The sequence below is a fragment of the Cupressus sempervirens genome, chromosome 7 (genome assembly GCF_028749045.1).
Source record: "Cupressus sempervirens isolate cs-2001-9-10 chromosome 7, ASM2874904v1, whole genome shotgun sequence".
Classification (NCBI taxonomy): Eukaryota; Viridiplantae; Streptophyta; class Pinopsida; order Cupressales; family Cupressaceae; genus Cupressus; species Cupressus sempervirens.
Window position 1 is genome coordinate 883,197,987 of NC_143124.1, and position 16,626 is coordinate 883,214,612.

At 34.3% G+C, this 16,626-nt stretch overlaps 1 protein-coding gene across 1 annotated transcript; it reads left to right on the forward strand.

The window, feature by feature from the left end:
- Nucleotides 1-15,162: 15,162 nt before the first annotated feature.
- LOC149550305 (cysteine-rich repeat secretory protein 38-like) lies at nt 15,163-16,057 on the forward strand. The gene has a single exon (XM_089795067.1). The coding sequence runs from the start codon at nt 15,179-15,181 to the stop codon at nt 15,923-15,925; it is 747 nt and encodes a 248-aa protein (XP_089651193.1). The 5' UTR covers nt 15,163-15,178; the 3' UTR covers nt 15,926-16,057.
- The last annotated feature ends 569 nt before the right edge of the window (nt 16,058-16,626 follow it).

Consider the following 16,626-nt stretch of genomic DNA (forward strand, 5'->3'; position numbering starts at 1 on the left):
GACCACCTTGATGGATGTCACTGGTTGCCATCAAGGCCAAGAGGGCCAAAGTTTTGCTCTTGGGCTTAGGTAGGAAGAATAAGATTACCATCTAGGTAGGCCACCTTGGTGGATGTCACAGGTTGCCATCAAGGCTAGGAGGGCCAAAGTTCCTCTCCTAGGCTTCGATTGATTAAGACTTGACATCATGTCAACTCTATTCAGGTAAGAATTTTCCAAGTAGATGGATGTCAATGGCTGCCATCAAGGCCAAGAGGGTCAAAGTTCTGCTCTTGTGCTTGGTAGGATATTGGTCAAAACTAATTTATCATGGCTAATATTTTCTTTGAAGCTATTATATAAGCTAATAATTATTTGTGTGTGTAGGATCTACCATCAAAAGTGTACTAGGGAACTATATGTTACAAATAATTCCCTTTACTCTACTTCATTGTGTAAAATTATAAAGAGTGTATGACATGTTTGCATCGTGTTTGCTTCTTGTTTTCATTCTTTAAGATGTATATTTCAAAAAATAAAAAATAAAAATAAAAATTTGTATGCAAATATGTTTTTGCTTGAGGACAAGCAAATTTTGAGAGGGGAGGACTGTGATGTCCCTAGTTTTAGACTAGGTTTTAATAAGAGTTAAACAATAATATTCTATTAATTTAATATATTTATATAGATAAATATATGATATAAATCATCTAATACATTTTATGATATATTTAAATATAATCATAATATATTATCATTTACTAATAATAATATAATTCTACTAATGTAGTAATATTAGAATATATATCTACCAATATAAGAATCTTATGATATATTTAATAATGATAATAAATAAGTATGGTACTAAATGAATGGTGATAGCATTATTATGTTGCCTAAATAGCTTACATCATCCATAATCCTAAGGATACACTACAAATAAGGAAATTTAATAATTAATAAATGTTATACATATAATAAATATTAATATATAGTGTTAAATATATGTTAATTAATATCTATTAAACCTTAACCATAACAACGAGTTAATTATTGTTGAAGGGATGCAACCATTCACGACTATTCACTAGTAATAATATATATTAATAGAATAACAGATGATAGAGGAAGATATATCAAATATGAATTATCACAAAGGCTTAGGGGAATAAAGAAGCAAATCAAATGAAAATATAATGAAAAGGAAACAAATTGGAGAAAAACTATAAATGTCCCAAAGGAGATATTACAACCTATGGGACCCAGACAAATATTCTTGCACGTTATGCAAGTATGGGGAACACAAACATGTGAGGAGCTCGCTAATGAGGAACTTGTGCTAGCATCATCAACACTTGGAGGCAACACTAACCTAGCTTGGGATATCAATAGGCAAGTCAATCTATGTATAGTTCTTGTAGTTTGAGAGCTATCCTCTACAGTGCTATTAGGATGTTGCACTCGAGGAGGGGGGATAAATCAATAGGGGGGGAAAAAATGTTAGCTTTCTTATGCTAGGAAAAAGATCTATCATTTGGAACTCCTCCTCCTACACCCATGTTGGGCTTCATGCTCCAATAGTTCACCTTGAGGTCCAACACCAATTTGGCATACAATTTTTTAATGAAATAAAATGGCACCTCTAAATTTTTGTGTGGAGGGATGTCAAAAATCATCCACCAATGATTCCCAAAGTTCGCACACATAGCCTAATTTGTACACCATTTAATTGATAGTTTGGGCTTTGTGTGTTCTATTTGTTTACTGGTTTTTGGGTCCACAAGAAGGCTAGCCATAACATCTTTAGTTATATTTAGGGTTGCAACCTCATCATAGTCCAATCCATCATCAAACATGGCATGCATTTGGTCATGCCAGTGAAGAGTAGTATTTTCCTCATTGGTAAGTGTTTCATTATTATCCACTATGGTGTTTAATGTGGATAACAAGGGAGCCAATGCGAGTATAGTATTATATATGGTTCACAAAACCCTCAACTCGGTGAGATTTTCAAATATCAAATCTTCAATTTGAGGAGGATTTTGAGGGTGTAAGGAATCATTTGGTGGATGGTTTTAAGGGGGCATAAGATCATTTGGAGGAGAGTTATGAGGAACATTGTTTCTTGGCTCAGTATCATCATTTGGGTAAGCCATACCTATTAATTTGCAAAACTTAATTTCTACTAAAAACAACCTAAATTTGAACAATTTCTATTTAAAAAACCTATATTTTAACAAATTCAATCAAAAATAACTAATTTATAATAGTATTCATTCAAAACATTAAAAAAAAAATACCCTTATCGTATACCCGTTTTGAAATCCAATAACCAAATAAAAGTCAACTCTAAAATTTAAAAAAAATGTGAAAAGAGGTCTTGGGTTTTTTTTTTTTTTAAATCAATGTTATAGGTTTCGAGTATTTGATTTCATATTAGGTATCTAATATGAAATCCGATACCCAATAAGATTTGGTCCTAACTTCTTAGCTTTGGTATCAGGATGGGTGGAAAAAAGTCAAAGTGGATTTTGAAACGCTTTTAGATGTTTTCAAACTATTTTTTTCACATTGCCACTTTTTGGCACACCATGATCCTACACATACCGAAGGGTTAATGTAGTTAAAGAAATCCAAAAAGCCTCTATTCACAACAATTGGATCATAAGGCATTTAAAACCTAATAAGAAAATTGACTATGCATGTTGTGCAACATAAGGGATAATAGGAAGGATTTTTTAGATCTGAATCTAGAAGAAATACTCTATGCACTTATATAATGCCATTCCCATGGAAAAAGTAATTGGTACACAAAAACAAGGAGATAGAACTATGGGGGAAGAAAAATATTGAGAAAGATTTAATAATGATGAGAAATAAGGATTGTAGTTTAGATAAGAAGATAGATGTTGGAGGAATAAAACCATTGGTTATCCACAAATATATCAAATAGTCATGATGTATACATTCTGGGAATATGATTTTAGAAAGAAAAAAAAAGAATCCTCTAGAAAGAAAGAAAAATAAGAAAACAAAGATTTAAGATGTGAGGGAAGAGATTCATAACCCAGCTTGAGGATTTTCACCATAGAGTCCTTTTCCCTTTCCTCAACATCTTTCAAATTTCCTAGTTCTAACTTTCAATCCTATAAGTCGAGAGATCATGTTATGGATACCACAACTATTTTGATAGCCAATTATAACCTCCTATATTTTTCTACAATATGATGAGTCAAACACTTTAGGTGCTCAAATGACCTATTTACCTCACTATTATGAAAGGAAAAGGGGAAAATAGATTTGAATTGTCTTCCTCCCATAGTAGCTACATCTTATAAACATAAATATTTCTCATGTGTTTAGTAGCAACTTTATCTCTATTGGTAACCATAATTTTATAGTGTGTGTTAGTGTCAGTGTGAAGACGATGTAAATTACCTTCTACATTCCTCCTCCAAACATCATCTAGAGAAATCAAGTTTTTCTTACCCTCTAAATAGACATGTATAAACTCAGCTACTAGTACATCACTTATACTACTATGTATTTGTAAATTAATTTTCTTGGCTATGTCACATTGCAAGGTTCTGAGAGAAAATGTCTTTGAGACAAAGATCTAGGCATAATACCTTTGTTTAATTTTGTCATACACATCTTGCAAAAGAAAAGTCTTCATAAGACACCACCCTCTAGTTTTAAGATATGTTAAACCTTTGTTATTATCTTTCTTGAGTGCCTCAAAGAAATGTGGTCTTGTAGACTTTAAGTCCAACCAAATAACAACATAGACAAGTGTTCAATGCATGCAAGGAGATTTTATGTGTGATAGAATAAATAATTGTAAAGTTATAAATCAAAGTCTTTTCAGTATGTGAGGATATGTTTTGATTAGAAAAGGTAGGAAGAGGGTCTTGAACCTAGATAATAGCAAAGTGTTCAAACCATCTCTACCATGGGCCATTATAACCAAGCAACAAAGAAGCACACTCTAAACCCAATGGTTAGAATTGCATCCATGACTTACTAAAAAACAATTAATCAAAACCATCCATGTTCTTTGAATAGTTGAAACCATCCACGCCTAAAACTAACCTAAGTCTAAACTTTAAACTACTAAACTTACTAACCACATTCAAAGACTTACTACCCCAACACTAGTGGAGTAAATAGAGTAATTAGTCAACATAAAAAACCTCAACATGATCTAGAGTTTATCGAAATGTTTGTAAAACAACACATGAAATAGGTAACCAATAGTGAACCCAAAAAATTGTAACAAAAAACCTAGAAAAGAAATTAAGTTTGTTTAATGCTCTCCCAATCATCATTGATGTACTTGATCTCTTCAATTGAGTTCTCAATCTGGGTTGCACACTTTATCTCCTTGCACTTCTTCTCCTTGGCTTGGCTCACCTTTTTCAATTTTCTCTTCCCACTGATGAACACAAACATGACCTTTATCATCATTTCTTTCTGAACTTTGCAAATGGAGGAAACATCCACCCCCAATTCAAGACTAATAATTGTAGTTGTGAGTATTTTATTAAGCTCTTCAATCTTCTCATTTATTTCATCAAATTTATTATCACAATCCTTCTTGAAGTCTTCCAATTTGCTCTAGATATTGGAAAGGCAGTTCATCATTTCCCCAACCTTAGTTTTTTGACTAAGCTTAATCCTTCATCTTCTATAATGCTTAAGTCCCCCACCACTTTTTTATCTAGAGGAAATTGGGTTTCATCGTCAACTTCTTTATCTTCCACATCAAAGTCAACTTCATTAGAGGAGAAAAATCCATCTTTCCTTGGTGTTTCCTCCACTTCTACATCTTCCACCTTGCCTCTATTTGGGAATTGTGGGAGTCCTCCTTGCCTTCTTCTTTATAAATCTTCCCTTTTTAACTTTTTAACTTCACGAATCTTCTCTTCCTAGAGCTAAAGTTCCCTTTTTTCCTTTTGACATCTGTAGCTCCCTCCTCCCCCTCATTAGCAAAATTTTCCTCCCCTTCATTTTGATCAATATCAATAATATATTCTACCATTTTCATTCTTTTAGGTGTACTAGAAGGGTTGGATTTTGTAGAAGCATTTTTCTACTACTTGAGGGCCTCAATCAAAAGGAACAGTTCCAAAGATATATTATTTTTCTTAGTTTTAGAGGGATGAGGGTTATTTTATATTTTAGGTGACTCCATTTGGGACTTATCGACACATATTTCTTCGAAAAAAACTAAGGAATTAAGAGATTTAGGGGTTCTTAGGTCATCTATGGGTGGGGGACATCTACCAAAACCTAGTTAGTGAGCACAAACATGGTGATAAAGGAAAAAAATCAACCTTTGGTGAATAGGAGGGTTTTCTCCTAGGACAATGCTATTGATCAAAGAGGAAAATAGGAAGAACAAAATATGAACTTTTCCCCCATATCTAAGCATATTAAGAATTAGAAAATGATAGCCATGATAGGTCATGTAACGACCTTCAAGAGTAAAATACTTGATTAACCAGTAACAAATGGAACCAAAAGGGCTAGGGAGAGAAAGCCTATCATACCCATCATGAACTCACACGAATAGGTTCTTTTGTTCCTTCAAAGAACTTATGCCTTAATTTACTATAGTCCAATGTATCTTTCCTTTCCATTTTAACACCAACACATTCTAGGTCTGTTGCTTCTTCAACCAGATCTAGTGTCACCACAAATTTGAACCTACCAATCTCCACCAGACCTTTGTTCCAAGAATTAGCAAACTTAGTGGAGAGGATAGTGTTGCAGCCTTTTATCACATGGATATTCAAATGTAAGCCCTCCTTGATAGAATATTCCCTAATTTCTTTATCCTACTCCACCTCTTCAACATGCTTGAGTGGGCCTCCCATGTTGTTCTCCTTTTCAAATAATTGCTTAGAATTCACAAGAGCCAGGTTTAGTTTGACAATACTTTCCTTTGCAATATCACTCATCATGAATACTTCCTTTGACAATTTAAGATTATGGATTTTATTGAAAAAATATTAGAACTTATTAGGTTCTAAAATTATCTCACAAATCCTATTGTCAATCTTTGTGTCGTACTACTTCACATAGTTGTATTTTTTTCTATCATCGTTGTGAAAAATGTAATAAATCATGATAACATGCCACATCTATAGCCTTGGTTGAGTAGAGAACTTTTCAACTCATCTCCATAAATAGCTAACATCCATATTATTAATTACCTTAGGAAATAATAGGTAAAGATATGGGGTAGGATTTGCACAACAAAGTCATTTTAAAGAAATGGTATGGGAAATACTTTTTGGCTTCACATGATTAAAATCATTATTAATTTACTTATTGAGCTTGATGCTCAACAAAGGCCTAGTCAAATTATATCTTTTAATACTCTTAGAAAATGAACCGTGATAACTCAACAACTTGACAATCCACATGTCACCTTTGGTATTCCTATTACATGCCATGATATTTTTTATTATCATTTAAAATAATTAGACTTAACTCTTGTGTGCACTCCATATAATTCACCATCTTTGACTCCTTGTAGTTTAACCCTCACGTGGCCAAATAGTTAGCAACTTTATTCCCTTCTCTAAGGGTGTGTTTGATAATAACTTTGTTAAAGGATAGGATCCTCCTTCTACAATTATTTATAATCAGGGAAACCCTCCAAGGGAAATTGATTTTTTTTTAGAAGTAGATCAATAATTTAGCTTTCAGTCTCCTTCGAACTTCCAACTTAATGTTATCCACTTCTAAGTCTAGTAGATTCTCAATACCAAACCACATTGTATTAGCCTTGGCATAGTTTGTTAGACCTTATTCCCAGCAACTTCATAAAGCTAAGGATCATTTCACCTTTCCAATATTTGATAATTCATCCTACTCTAGTGATACTAGGATTACCTTTAGAGCATCTATCCACATTATATTTCATCCATCCACTTTTAGGTGAAATCTAGTAGCACATTTTGCTTTCCCAATCTTCTACTAGTTAATACTATCAAACTTTGATTAATGTTTTAGTTTTGCAATGCAAGGCAGGAGAATCCCCAAAGGACATGCCCTAGCCCCCAAAAAATAACCACACAGTGGAAGAATAAATAATAACATAGATATTTAGATCCAAAATAATGCCAATTCTCATGTAATATAATCATAAGATTTACATCCAACATGCTCAGCCATAAGGCCTTCTAAGTTACATCCAAATACATAAGAAATTACAATAGTAATTCTTCAAGATCCCTCAAAATCCAATCCCAACTATAGCAAGCCCAGATCCACACTCTAGTAGAATCCTCCAAGGAAGATCTCAACTTCTGCTCGCAAGTCCACCAAGCGATCTCCTTGTTTTCCAAGCCACAACTACTAGCTCTTCAAAGTTCACTCCTCCTCCACATACTCTTCTCCAAGATGGATGATGAATAAAGACAAGACAAGGCCCTCTACTTATACCAAACCAAGTCACAAGTCGGCCACTAGCAAGTTACATTAAATAAACCCTGAAGGCACAAGTTGCCTTAGCAAGTTACAATAAACCCTCACATTAAATAAACCCTCAAGCCACAAGTTACATTTAATAATGTTTCCTATTAAATGCCTTTTCCCCTCTTTCTCCAATTTTATTAATTAATTTATTTTCTTCTTCTAATTTTCATCACATTCTCTCTCCTCCAAAAAAAAAATTTTCATTTTGCTTTCTCAAAATAAGACATATATATATTTCTCCCTTTATTTTCTGATGCAAGATGCTCCTACATCAGTTTTAGCCTTAGGTCTAGTAGACTAGGGAACTTGATGCTATGATGCTATATGTGAGTCTTGATGCATGATCAAAGAACATGTGAGCCTCATTGGGACTAATTCAGGATGGTGATGTTGTATATAGTTCTACTTTTGTTGTAATACTTTCTTTGTATTGGAGAGTGAGTCCAACAAATGGCTTTAAACTTCATCCTTGAGCAATGAGCTCTCTTTTCATTCTCTCTACTCCTAACAAGGGCTCAAAACTTTGATAGGGTCTTGTCTCCCAACAAGAACACTTGTACTAAATCTAATGTATCAACTCTTAATAAGGTGAGGTCCTCTAACAAGGACATTTTTTAGATAAGTGCATCATCTTGTGTATTCAATCTCCACTAGGGTTTTTCCTTGCTAGAGTTTCCTTGAGAACAAATCATGGTGATATGAGTTCTCTTAAATTGTCCATGTCTTAATTTTATACTTTATTATTTCAGTAGTTCTATGGATTTATGGTGAAATATTTAATTCTAATTAAAATTATGCAACATTTATTTACTTTATTGCAATAGTTTCTATAGTGATTCTATATGCCTAGAAAACTTCTAATAATGTATTTGTCTAATCTATTCAATGAATTTTTGTTGTTGTAGTCAAATTATATTATATCTACGTATTTATTATCTATGGTTGACCATTGGCTTGGGGGTGATAAGGTATAGATTTTCTATCCTATACATTATAGTCATTCACCAATGTTGTTACAAGAGTCAAAGCTAAGTGAGCTCCTTTCTCTACGACTATTTCTCTAAGAACCCTATAGCATGTAAAGATTTACTCATATAGGAACTCTACAAGTTTATTCTCCCTAGAATTTTTTATTACTTTGATCTTAACCTTTTGACCTCAATTGTCTAATCACTCTTAAAGCTCATTAACATTTGATGTTACAAGTATTCAGCCCATTCCACTTTCTTTCACACTTCATCTCTACTTCTACCATCTAGAAGTTAAACATCATTATGGTTATTTACCTGACACTTTTAGCTTTTGTTAGAAATTGTGACAATTTAGCTATTGAGATTTGAACAAAAACTTAATCATAACACAGCAAAAACTCATAGCAGAAAACTTAGGAAAATGAGCGCTTATATCCCAGCCTCAACCATTCTATTTATAGTTGAATGAGTAGTAAATTTATAGAGCATTCTAGAGATAAATTTGGTAGTGTATTTAATGGTTGTAGTTGAGAAAAATGGCTGCACATTTTTTTCATGTGTTTCTAGAGATTTCATTGGTCTGTGCTGACCATACTATTTGGTTTTTGTAATTAATTTATGTTGACATCCCCCCTAAATTAATTACAATAGCTATACTAAATATCTACTATCTAAATATCCCCCCATAATCTACATATGATGGGTCCTGGCCTAAAGCCTTGTTAGGTACCCATTTACAATCAGTTATCTCCTAAATTCAATGGTTGGAATTCATAAGAATCCCCCCTGAATGACAACCATGAGACAATTATGTCACTGCTCTTAAGCCCAAAAGATGTCGAAGAGATACAAACTTGGCTTCACTTAAAGCCTTGGTGAATAAGTCAGCAATCTGGTCCTCTGTCTTGCAATATTGAAGATGAATCACCTGTTGTTGCGGAAGATGCCTGATATAATGATGATAGACTTCAATATGTTTGGTGCGAGCATGGAACACTGGATTCTTAGACAATGATATGGCACTTTGGTTGTCACAATGAAGTAGAGAAGGCCCTACATGATGTTGCCTAAGGACTAATAAGATAGCTCGTAACCAAGTGATGTCTTTTGTTGCTTCATTTTCTACAGTATATTCAGCTTCTGTAGTGGATAGAGCTATGGTAGACTGCTTTTTACTGCACCAAGTAACGGGACCTGCACCAAGATAGACAACATAACCTGTAGTGGACTTATGATCATCCATGCATCTTGCCCAATCAGAATCTGAATAGCCAATAAGGGAAATATCTCCATGAAATGAATAATAGATGCCCATCATTAAAATCCCTTTCACATATCTTAGTATTCTTTTAGTAGCTATCCAATGTGGGACTTTAGGTGAGCTCAAAAATCTAGAAACCACACTAACTGCAAAAGAAATATCAAGACGAGTGTGTGTTAAATATACAAGACTACCAACCAATTGCCTATATAAGGTAGGATCAATATCTTCACCTTCCATGTCCTTGCTTAATTTCAACCCTGAAGCAATTGGGGTAGATACACTTTTACATTCTGTCATTTGAAACCTCTTCAATATGTCTAAGGCATACTTAGTTTGAGAAAGATAAAATCCCTCATCCTTTTGCCATACTTGTATACCAAGAAAATAGTGTAGAAAACCAAGATCTGTCATCTCAAATGTATTTTGCAAGCTTAACTTTATGTTACTAATTTTATCCATGTTATGTCCTGTGATAATAAGATCATCAACATAAAGCACAATAATTATGATATCACCACTAGAAAATTCCTTCACATACAAATTTGGATCATGTGGACTATTATGGAAGCCTTGAATTTGAAAGTATTCATCAATTTTAGCATACCAAACCCTTGGAGCCTATTTGAGACCATATAAAGACTTCCTTAATTTGCAAACCAAATGTTCTTTCCCTTGTATTTCAAATTCTTGTGGCTGAGTCATATAAATCTCTTCATCAATTTCACCATTCAAAAATGCATTTTTAACATCCATTTGGTGTAGAGGCCACTTAAAATGAGTTGCTAATGCTATAATAACTCTGACAGTACTAATCTTTGCTACTGGGGCAAAAGTTTCTATGTAATCAATCCCTTCTTTTTGTGAATACCCTTTGGCTATTAGTCTTGCCTTATGTTTTTCAATACTCCCATCTGAGTTGAACTTGGTCTTATATACCCACTTATTGTTAACCACATTCTTATCTTTTGGCAACTCTACCAATTCCCAAGTGTTGTTCTTTATCAATGAATCATACTCATTTTTTATAGCTTCTTCCCATTCATGTTTTCCTTTGGCCTCTTCATATGTCTGAGGATCATTAGTTTTCATTATGGCGGTCATCAAAGCATAATTAATTTGATGAGTCCTTTGATAAATTTCTTGAATACTCTTGGTCTTTGGAGAAGGACTAGATTCTTCATCCATGTCAAAGGGTTCCTTAGAACTTTCACCAGTTTCAAAATCATTAGGATCTTCATGATTCTCAATGGCCACATGTGGAATAGGAGTGGATATTGTCATATCGTCAAACCCTTCATTAAACTTGACATCCCTACTTGTAAACACATCTTCCACACTAGGATCATATAACCTATATCCTTTCCTTTGGTCATCATACCCCACAAAGATGCACTTAATGCTTTTCTTATCAAATTTCTTTTCTCTAATCTCATCTGGCACATGGGCATAGGCTTCACATCCAAACACTCTAAAATACTTAACATTAGGTTTTCTTCCACTCCAAGATTCTTCAGGAGTAATGTTTTGCAAAACATTTGTGGGAGATCTATTCAAAACATGAGATGTAGTATTAATAGCTTCAGCCCATAGAAACAAAGGAAGATTCTTAGATTGTAGCATACAACGTGCCATTTCCACTAAAGTCCTATTCTTCCTTTCAGCAATACCATTTTGTTGAGGAGTATATCTAATAGTCATCTCTCTTTTGATCCCATGATGATCACAAAATGATTTGAACCTATTGTTTACATATTCTACACCATTTTCAGTTCTAATTCTCTTGATCTTATTTCCACTTTCATTTTCTATAAGAGCTTTAAATATTTCAAATTTGTTAAACACTTCATCCTTTTGTTTCAAGAAATAAACCCGAATTTTCCTTGAAAAATCATCAATAAATGTCAAGATATACCTAGCTCCTCCCTTTGATATTGGATTCATAGGACCACACAAATCACTATGGATAAGTTCTACACTTCTCTTTGCTCTCCATGTAGACTTCTCAAAAGTGTCTCTATGTTGTTTACCAACCATGCATCCTTCACACACATTTGTATTTAATTTTATCCAAGGTAATCCATCAACCATATTCATCTTTGAAAGCATAGTCAAACTTTGATAATTTAAATGACCATATCTTTGATGCCATAACTCACTTAAGGATGATCTTGTAGTGATATAAGCCTTCTTAGCAACACTAGCTTGAAATTTATATAATCCATCATTCTCAACTCCTCTAGAAACTATTTTGTATCCATCATTAATATTCTTGATTAAACACTTATCTAAATAAAATTCCACCTTATATCCATGTTGAGTTATTTGACTCACTGATAGAAGATTTTTGGCTAACCTAGGTACAAAATTCACATTAGTTATTTCCAAATTTTTACCATCATTACCATTCATTGAAATTGTACCTATTCCTTCTATGTCATGTGAACTTTCATCACCAAGAAATATTTTTGCGCCTTTTGTTGCTTCTAACGAGCTAAAGATATTTTTGTTGTGAGTTAGATGTTGGCTAGCTCCCAATCAATATACCATGCATTACTTGAATCACCTTGAGCAGCCAAAGAAGCTATCATTATATGATGATCACCCTCTTCTTGAACAAAATTTGATTGCCTTCTTTGATTAAATCTCTTTTGCCATTTCTTAAAACATTGATCACTTTTATGCCCTTCTTTTCCACACTTGAAACATTTGATAGTATTTGCTCCTTTGACATTATTATTGTAATTTCTCCCTTCATTTTGTGACCTTTGATAATTTTTCCTATTTTGATTATCTCTATGTTGAGACCATTTTCTTTGATTATTTCTATATTGATTCCCTTGATTAAGTCTTTGATTTTGATATGTTCTTTCTTGATTATAATACTTGTATTTCCCTCTAGCTAAAAATGCTTGACTCTTGCTAGACTCACTTGTAAACTTGTGAAGCCTTTCTTCTTCATTTAACAAAGCACCATAGACTTCTTGCAATTTTATATTTTCAAATTTTTCAGTTAATTCTAAAGTGCGAATGAAATTATTATACTCCTCTGGAAGACTTTCAATTAAAAATTCTATGATTTCATCATCTTCGTACTCAACCTTCATCATTGCAAGCTGATTTCTTAAGTTTTTCAATCTAGCAATATGATCATTCATGCTATCTCCTACTTTCATTTTCAAATGAGTTAATTACCTCTTAATATCCATTGCTTTTAACTTACTTGTTCTTTCATACATTGTTTGTAAAGTTTCCCATATTGCCTTTGTTGTTTTTAAACCTTGAACATGAGGCCTAATCCCTAGACTAATTTGCCACAAAAGTGTAGCACGTGCATTCATATCCTTTTTATTCCATTTATTAAGTTTATCTTGATCCTCAGGTTCTTCTTCTGTGACTAGTTCCCATAAATCTTTCATTTGTAAAATTAACTCCATCTCACATTTCCAATTAGCATAATTTGAACCATCCAATTTTTCACTAACCACAAGATTAGACATCTCACCAGCCATAGTTAGATTTCAATCAAATACCAAAAGACCACCCTTGATATTGGCCTTCTTATGAACCAATCAAACAAGGAGTTTTAAATAAAAATCTTTATCAAATTTGTTTTTTCCACACAAAGTTACCCACTTTCTATTCTTATCAATCTCTTCACAATAAATCTTTAATAACACTTCTTAATCACATACATCCACACACCTTGAAGCATACAGAATTTGTATCTTCCAAAAGATATGCTCACTTCTCAATCATACAAACATATCTAAACAAACAAAGGATTAGTGCATCTTCTAAATCACAAGAGCATTCAACACTTCAATTGTACTTGAAAAATCACAGTAAGATAGATAACCATAACAATATAAATGGCACCCAATTCTGTCCCACAAAACAACTTAATCCTTCAATATTTCAAATAACTCTTCATCAATACGGCTACACGTGAAATCTTACTCAATAAAGAAAATATGTAGCTGAAACTTACCTTCAGCACTATTGATGCTTTTGATCCACAATGGTATCAACACTATTGATCCTTTTGATCCACAATGGTATCACTGGCTTCTGTGGCAGCTTCTTAACAACACTTCTTTCTTTCTTCAAACTGACATTAACATTTCTTGAATCTTGCTTTAGAATCGGGGGCAGTCTTCTCACAATAATCTTCTTCAATCCAATCTTTAATCAAACTTTGTACTGGGAGCAACCTTCTGATAGCAGCGATCTCCTACACAAGATATGGGCAATCCACTATAGATTCTAAAACACACCTCACACATAACCAGATCAGATTGTAAAGCCAATCTTTCTTTTGGCTCTGATACCATGAACAAAAACTTAATCATAACACAGCAAAAACTCATAGCAGAAAACTTAGGAAAATGAGCGCTTATATCCCAGCCTCAACCATTCTATTTATAGTTGAATGAGTAATAAATTTACAGAGCATTCTAGAGATAAATTTGGTTGTGTATTTAATGGTTGTAGTTGAGAAAAACGGCTGCACATTTTTTTCATGTGTTTCTAGAGATTTCACTGGTCTGTGCCGACCATACTGTTTGGTTTTTGTAATTAATTTATGTTGACAAGAATCACTATAGAAAAAGGTATATAAAGAATTGTAATAGTATATTTTAAGATTTTATAAATGAGCAATTCTACTTTCATCAACATTGTTGGATGAGTGTATGAAATTTCACATCAACTTTCTAGGGTTCTATCGTAATCAAGACATGTATAAATTTTCACTGTTTGCTTAAGGTAGGGCCCTACTATGATTTCAAGTAAGTCCTCGCCATCACTGCTGCTTCCATGATAAGCATATAAAATTTTGGGAAAAATTCCAAATAACAGCCCAAAATGGTCTTGTTTTAATAATCTATTAAACCACTGGCAAAACGCGGATTCGATATAATGAAATAAGAATCAAGAATCATAAAACTTCTTCTTTTCAAAAGCGGAACTAATATTTTTATCAACTGACGTAAAAATAACTAGTAGCGCTAGTAGTTCAGGGTCAAATTGTATAGCGGATGCTTCGTCTAGAAGCTAGGATTTCCGCGTTTGTGACTTTTCTGACAGTATACGCTTGATACGAGATGTGCCCAGAAATGATTGCTTTGAATGAGATGCCAGCCTGATGATCAAGTCAAAACAATCAGCAAGTCGAACTATAGTCCCACTTTTAGATTCCCTCGCTTTTGTTAAAACTGTGACTAAAAGTCGACTGGGTGGAGTGCTGGTGGGCATCGCTCCACATGAAGTGTTTAGCGAAGCCCACGGAGATGGCAAAGCTGACTCGGCATGGCACTGACTCTGCAAATTTGCACTGCACATTTCATGATTCTATGGATTAAAAGCACTCATTCCGGCGCACTTGCAGCCGGCTCATACTCCACTCATTTCTCGACTATTTATAAGCCGAATTGCTCATAGCGTTCAACCACATCTTCTCTTCTGTAAGCAGACAAAAATGTATTTCTCAGCGACTGCATCAAAGACAGTGCCGCTATTTCTGGCGGCTTTGCTAGTGTTGTGGACAATTACGGTTGTGTCGTCGTCGACAGAAGGCGATATATACACACTATGTAATGTGGCAAAGTACGCCAATGGCTCCAAGTTCGATAGGAATTTAGGGGCGCTCTTTAAAACGTTGACGGAGAAAGCAGCGTATGCGGGCTTCGCCGCTTCGGCTTATGGCGAGAAGCCGAACCGAGTGTCGGGACGCCTGCAGTGCAGAGGAGATTTGTCTCCCGCCGACTGCGCCGCATGTTCGTGGGAGGCAGTGAAGGCCGCCCGCGGCGGCTGTCCCAACGCCGTTGGCGCCCGGGTTCAGCTGGAGCATTGCTTCCTTCGCTATGAAAATTACAACTTTCTCTCGCAGCTGGACACAAGTCTCATCTACGACCTCGTCAACGTCAATAAGAATACGGACGTCGACTTTAATGATAACACTCGTAGTCTTTTGGCGGTTCTCTTAAGAAAGTCCCCTTCCAGCCGTATCAAGTTCGCCATGGGGTCGTCTGTTGTTTCTTCCAATTTGACCATCTATGGAATGGAGATGTGCTGGCGAGATATGTCCAAGAATGACTGCGACACCTGCCTTTCCAAGGAAATTGAGAAGCTGTTCGGCTGCTGCAGCGACAGAGTGGGTGTTCAGGTGTTCATGGGCAGCTGTACCCTGCGCTATGAAACCTACGACTTTGCCAAGCACTATTAAGACTTTGGCCCAATCATGCGACTCACTTTCTGTATATGTGGTGAGCATGCGAAAAGCACTGATCGCCAAATAAAGTATTAGTAATAAGAATAATAAAACCACAAGTGAGATCGTTGCTTGGCCTTAATAAAATTTTTGTTGCAGGCTTTATCCTTGAGTCTTCACATTCTTAGATGGGGTTTTTTTAATAATAGAAGATATACAAATTGAAGGGACGAATATATATAAATTAGGTATTTGTGCCATATCTCTATGTCATGCTTATTACATAAAACATAAAGGTGAAGTTACCTAGCTAGTTTAATCTAAATAGTTTATATTGAGAATTTTAATATAAGCTGTTCTCAAGAGTTTGTTTGGAGTGCACAAACTGAGTTTGTTTCTCAATAGTTGAGAATGTTTAAAATGTCAAGACAATCATTGAATACATTGTGGTTACTCGTTGCATACTCTACATGGACTCAAAAGTGGTCACTTGATATTCTTTAAATTGACTCAATTTTGATTCGTTGATGGTTAAGTTTTATTTCCCGCGAGTAAAAAAAATAGATGATTTCACTTGTAGTGATCTATCAATCCACTTTCCATTAAATATATATATATTTACACATTTTCTGATATGTGAGAAACTAAATGGACATTCTCATATGCAAGTTTGGTTAATCTATGAAATTTTGTTGATAAATGAGCAATTATATTTA

Coding starts and splice junctions, on each gene's coding strand:
- LOC149550305 (XM_089795067.1), top strand. CDS start 15,179: ATGTATTTCTCAGCGACTGCATCAAAGACAGTGCCGCTATTTCTGGCG.